Source organism: Oncorhynchus nerka, linkage group LG24 (genome assembly GCF_034236695.1).
Source record: "Oncorhynchus nerka isolate Pitt River linkage group LG24, Oner_Uvic_2.0, whole genome shotgun sequence".
Lineage (NCBI taxonomy): Eukaryota > Metazoa > Chordata > Actinopteri > Salmoniformes > Salmonidae > Oncorhynchus > Oncorhynchus nerka.
Window position 1 is genome coordinate 66,410,744 of NC_088419.1, and position 6,000 is coordinate 66,416,743.

The following is a 6,000-nucleotide window of genomic DNA, read 5'->3' on the forward strand; positions in this document are numbered from 1 at the left end:
AATGCCAAGAGTGGGCAAAGCTGTCATCAAGGCAACCTTTAAGAATCTCAAATATGAAATATATTTTGATTTGTTTAACACTTTTTTGTTTGGTTACTACATGATTCCATATGTGTTATTTCATAGTGATGTCTTCATTATAATTCTACAATGTAGAAAATAGTAAAAATAAAGAAAAACACTTGAATAAGTAGGTGTGTCCAAACTTTTGTCTGGTACTGTATATAACAGTAAATTAACATTTAACACAGGGCACATGTGGAATTTATGCTTCCACATTGCATTTAGCCAGTTTATGATGGCTCTATATGCCATTCCCAGGCAATGGTGCTCGTTCTGCTGGAAGTAGCCTCCATTCCTCATGCTGTGTAGTGATGCTTTACTCATACTAAGTTCCCCCTTTCTCTTGCAGTGACCCCAACCAGCCAGTCCCCCAGGATACCAAGTTCATTCACACCAAGCCTAACCGCTTCGAGGAGGTGGCGTGGACGCGCTACAACCAGAAGGACCAGCTGTACCTCCACATCGGCCTGAAACCCCGAGTCAAGGAGCACTACCGAGCCAACAAGGTTAACCTGTGGCTGGAGCTGGTGCCCCACCTCCACAGCCTGAACGAGGTCACCCAGATCATCTCCACCACTACCAAGGTCCCCCCACCAGAGGTCACCCCGAGGACACCAAAGAAGATCCCTGTCAACACCAAGAGGCCTAACCCCACTCCCTTCCCCACCGAGACCCAGGACAGTCAGAACCAGCCCTTCCTGGTGGACCAGAGGGACTACTCCACAGAGCTGAGCGTCACCATTGCCGTGGGCGCCTCGCTGCTCTTCCTCAACATCCTGGCCTTTGCGGCGCTCTACTACAAGAAGGACAAGCGGCGGCACGACGTTCACCGGCGCTGCAGCCCCCAGCGCAACACGACCAACGACCTGGCGCACACGCAGGAGGAGGAGATCATGTCCCTGCAGATGAAGCACACGGATCTGGACCACGAGTGTGACGCCATGCACCCACACAAGGTGGTTCTGAGAACTGCCTGCCCGCCAGACTACACGCTAGCCATGCGACGCTCTCCTGACGACATCCCCCTCATGGCCCCAAACACGATCACCATGATCCCCAACACCATGCAGGGCCGCCAGTCCTTGCACAACTTCAACACCTTCCCCAGTAGTGGACAGAACAACACCCTGCCTCACCCACACTCACACTCCACCACCAGGGTATAGCCGGACGGACGGACGCTGACACACACAGCACACGCCAGAGCTCACACCCAGCCTGAATCAAACGGATGTGGAATAACTTCTACTCCTGTGAATATATGAAAGGAATATAGGAATGTTGCTGGGACAGGAGAAAAATGTCATTTTATATAAAAGAAGATATGATTAAAAGTACAAAAATATTTCAAATGAAAAAATGAATAAAGAGAAGGATAATTTTTATTTCTGGTATTGCAACAAAACAAGGTCAACTTTTCCAGCTATAGATATCGCCTTCGGAATTTTATATACGATTGCTTGATCCTGTTATCATGGAAAAGAGAGAAACCTCAGTGGAGCCTCAGAGGAGTAGCAGGGCCGCTTTGTAAATGAAAGAAAACATATTGTTTTCCTGAGGCATCAAACTGTAGATTACTCTTTCTGGAGCCGATGAGATGCCGCTTAACCAATTTAGGCATGTGTTACTCTACAAGTAGAGGCAGTGTAAGATATGACAAAAACTATCTAGAGAGAGGGGGAAAACTCTTAAAGAATATGCACAATGTAGACATTTTTTAAATGTCTTGGATTCTTTTCACCAATTTATTTTTGGGGAACAGTTTTATTGTATAGAACCTATTTACATATCTAGATATGTACACAAAGCACCAATGCTGTTTAAGTCCTTCTTGGGCGTCAATACCGCAAATCTGCCAGCAGAACAAAAAAAGGGGGATCCACTGGCTTTCTGGCAGATACAGCTTCATCACACAAGTGCTGTCTATACCGAGAGCTGGAGGACAAAGGATACTGGATATTTTTAGCACGACGCGCATGACAATTTATCTGCTTGATGGCTGTTCTGCTGATTAAGTCATAATTAAGAATACTTTTCATCCCCATTGGATTGGTTTGAAGGAACACTACTGATTAGCTTACAAATCCATAGGACTTTGGGAATGGTCACATGGGTGAAGGTCATGGGTCATAATTGGGGACAGCAGGGGAGGGTTGGCTTATGGTAACTACAGTACATACACAATAGCTTGAATGAACATGGGTATAAGGACTAGTTTTGTACAATTTGTGTTGGTACAACTTTTTGATAGTGGTGAATCACTCGCTGTTTGGGATCCCAATGGAGGGACCTTTCATTGTACTCTTTTAGTTTGGATCAATGTTCTTTGCTATTATACATATTGGGTTTCTTATCACCACTCTTGACTAGTTCAAGACCACTTTAATGTAGAAAAGTAATTACCTGCACTGTTGATTTTTTTGGGGGGGTTCGTATGAATGATTCCTGAGCACAAAGCGTGCCCAGGGCTATGAAGAAGGGAAGGTGAAGACTAGGAAATAGTAGAACCTCTTGGCTGCATAGATTTTCTTTCCTCCTATTATCCTTTCATAGAGTATGTTCCGTAGCGCTGTTTAAAGATTAATGCATATAAATGTGTAATTGAAGCGAGGAGGCCCTCCGCTGACATGGTTGATTAGGGGTTCCTCTCATCCTGTCGTCCCTGCAACTCAACAAAGAGAGAGAAAGAGAAAGAGAGAGAGATTCAGGAACTCCCATGGTACACCTCTCTCAGGCAGGGAACAGTGATCAGTCAGATTCTTGCTCACTGCAGTAGAACCGGTTTGCTATCACCCTCGTCTCTCACAGAGTGAAATGCCATTTGCCTGTTTTTTTATTTTCTACTGAAGATGCTGTACTGTATCATATCAGAGTTTCTGGACTTTTAGTTCTCCTTTTTCTTTAGCATGGTTTACACATGCCTTGGTGTCACATTGTACATGCCTGTCGGCATGTTACCATCACTGTCCAGCTAGCCCCAGTGAGTGTTCCTGCCCTCGCAGTGCTAGAGTGCAACTTCCCTCTACCAGCTAGCGCAGGCAAGTGGAGTAATAATGTGTCATACAAATACAAACCAGAGTGAATAGCTTAGAGGAGGAAGCCGCTGAGGGGAAAATAGTTCTCTCTAAACAGACAAAAGGCCTACTGTACTCAAGCAGAGAGTGGAGACGACAAATACATTAGTAAGAGAAGACTCATAAGTAAGACATAAAATAGTAAGAAACATTATATCACTCCCATTTTCCTGTGTAATAAAAGCCTGGACATTCGCTCCACCTCCTTTACTTACTGGCGCTCTACAGTCATTCAAAGTAAAAACATACACTTCCAAACAATGAGCTGTAGACAAGGTGTAGCTTTTTGGGGGGAGGTGAACATAAATTATAACAAAACCTTCACGTGTCCCAAAACTAACACCCAAGCAGTTTCACCAGTCTGTATTACAGTGCTGTGACCTCTTAACAAGGCTGGAGAAATGACAGTTAAACATGTAATTGCGAATTAAACATGTAATTGCACTACGGATAAATGATCAAGTAACATTGGAGAGTTAGCAGGTGAGGAGAATGCTAAAGAAGCACTTACTTTAGCACGCATAAGCCAGCCCCCACTCCCCCTCCCTGGATTGTAAACAGAGTTAGAAATGAGCCAACCTGTACTACTCTCCTCTCCCATCCTCCTTCCCTCCCATAACAGCTCACTCTGTACACCCCCCATTTTCAATTAGGTTTGAATATGGATAGTTGCTGCTCACTGTACTCTCTCTCCATCATGCTCCCTCAGAGTGGTGTTAAAATTGTATGAGCCAGTGGTGAAGGAGAGCTTTTCCAAATTTTCATGCAGGACTTCTAGAAGGTAAGAGAAAGAGGGGCGGGGGGTACCTGAAGCTATAATGTGACCATGTGGCTCATGCCTAACCTGTGTTACCCAGTCCTGGACAGAGGAGGGTCAAGCATTGTGAATGAATGTAATGCAACGAGTGCCATTTTATATAAAACGCTTCTCAACATCTTTGAGATCTATGAAGATCTATCAAAGGGTGATCGCTCTTTCAAAATGTCTGTGAAAAGGGCGCTATGTGAGTGGGTATGGCAGTTGTATTGTAGATTATTTGTCACTTGTCTTTCTTTCTGGTTAAATAGTAATTACTCTTCTGGAGCACAATAAATGATTTTAATAAGCTGAATTAGCATTGCTGCAACTCTTTTTTTCCCCGTTATGTTTGTTCAATAGGCTGATTTGATTATATTGCAGAGTAGACACTCACAGTTAAAGAATGCTTGACTGAACTGAACTTCAAACAAGCCTGTAGTCACTCACTTGTCTGTTGGTCTGTCACACACTGTTGGGTTCCTTTGCTGTATAGGACTTCATGTGTCCTAGACCTAGACTGAAAACAACATCTCAGACAGTGGACTTTTACATGGCTTAAGTAACCAAATGAATACAACCAACAATATGGAAAAACAAATGACTCTTCTGAAGGGTAATGTACACACCAAACCTACACTTACTGTTTTCACATTGGTTATACCGCAGACATTCAGCTAATGCGAGTCACAATTTGTTTTGTATACACCGTGTATCATCTTTTACAAATAACAGAAGTCCCAGATACAATATCCCCTCAAACCATAATGTAATATAAAAAGTATCAGGGGAAGGTTTCTCAGTTGCTACCTGCTAGGAAAAAGTACAAAGGCTTTAGACAGTGCCATTCTTTTCCGGCATACTGTATTTCCATCGATCCTGTACACCTGTCACTCCTCCTTACTTGTTGTACATTTTATGAACTTCAAATTTGATTGTTGAACACTGAAAGAGGAGCAAATGTCATTGCTGGTAGAGGTGTCCTCCCTTACATTTTCTCAGTCAGCGTCAGTCGGCTTCAGTATCAAAGTATTTCATTTTATAAATACTTTAGAAAAAGGATATACCTTATTGTTTTTATCTGACATTGTCAACTCCTTTGCTTTGAATGAAGTAAAAAATACCTCTGTCTGGTATTTATTAAGAACCTGAAAATCATATACTACAGAATACCAATGTTAAACAAATTTAGACAACGCAGCTACCAACCACACCCATGTTTGTTGCATTTGTAAATGACAAGTGGGTGGCATTTCTGTGAATTTTTCTGTAAATAATGCTTTATTATAGCTTACTAATACAAGTGATAATGGCATCCCATCATTTTAGCTGCTGCATTTTATAAGGTATCTTACAAGGTGCCAAATCCAAAACACAAGACCTTCAATGTCATCCATATACAACCTATAGTGGTGATCTGTAAAGATGTAATAAAGCCATTTGTCATTCTAAAACAATCTGGACAGTTATATCATTTTCCCTGTTTGAGACCAGAAATAATGTCACTCTCACACTTCCTGATCATAGGAAAACATTTTTGTGTACATTTTCTTTTCTGATTCCCATGCTCAACAGAATAGAGGACAGTCTGTCATATTCTATAGTAGTATTTGCATGCTTTCACTAATTTTAGCTCTTTATGTACTAATTGGCCTTTTAAAGCAATCAACAATGTCTAATGGTTTATTTTTTTGCAGGTTTTGACTGTTTCAGTTGTTGTTTTAAAGTGACAGATATGAAAGATGAGTAATTAAATTGATTTTCACTGCTGTGCTTTCTGTGGTCTGTTGGGGCTGTGTGTCATGGAGGTGTCAATGGTATATTTTCCTCTTATCTGTACAAATCACAAACATATTTGGCATTTTCCTTTCATGGTAATAGGAAATAATTAGAGACTCTCGTCCACTTTGGAAATGGTGACATTTCTACTTGTTGTCAGCGATTAATAACTAATTATATCACCGCCTGACTTCGACATTTGCTAGCAGGCAAGAGAATCTGCCTTGAGACTGAGAGGGGAACAAACAGAGAGTTGTTTATCGCACATGGTTTTGACCAAGGGCACAG

At 42.0% G+C, this 6,000-nt stretch overlaps 1 protein-coding gene across 1 annotated transcript in view; it reads left to right on the plus strand.

The window, feature by feature from the left end:
* The window catches only part of LOC115108449 (neuroligin-1-like), a 49,190-nt gene extending 43,488 nt beyond the window's left edge, over positions 1–5,702 (plus strand). The window contains exon 4 of the mRNA XM_065008511.1: positions 413–5,702. Coding sequence (XP_064864583.1) covers positions 413–1,229 — 817 coding nt within the window. The 3' untranslated portion in view covers positions 1,230–5,702. The remainder of the gene's footprint in view (positions 1–412) is intronic.
* Positions 5,703–6,000: the final 298 nt, after the last annotated feature.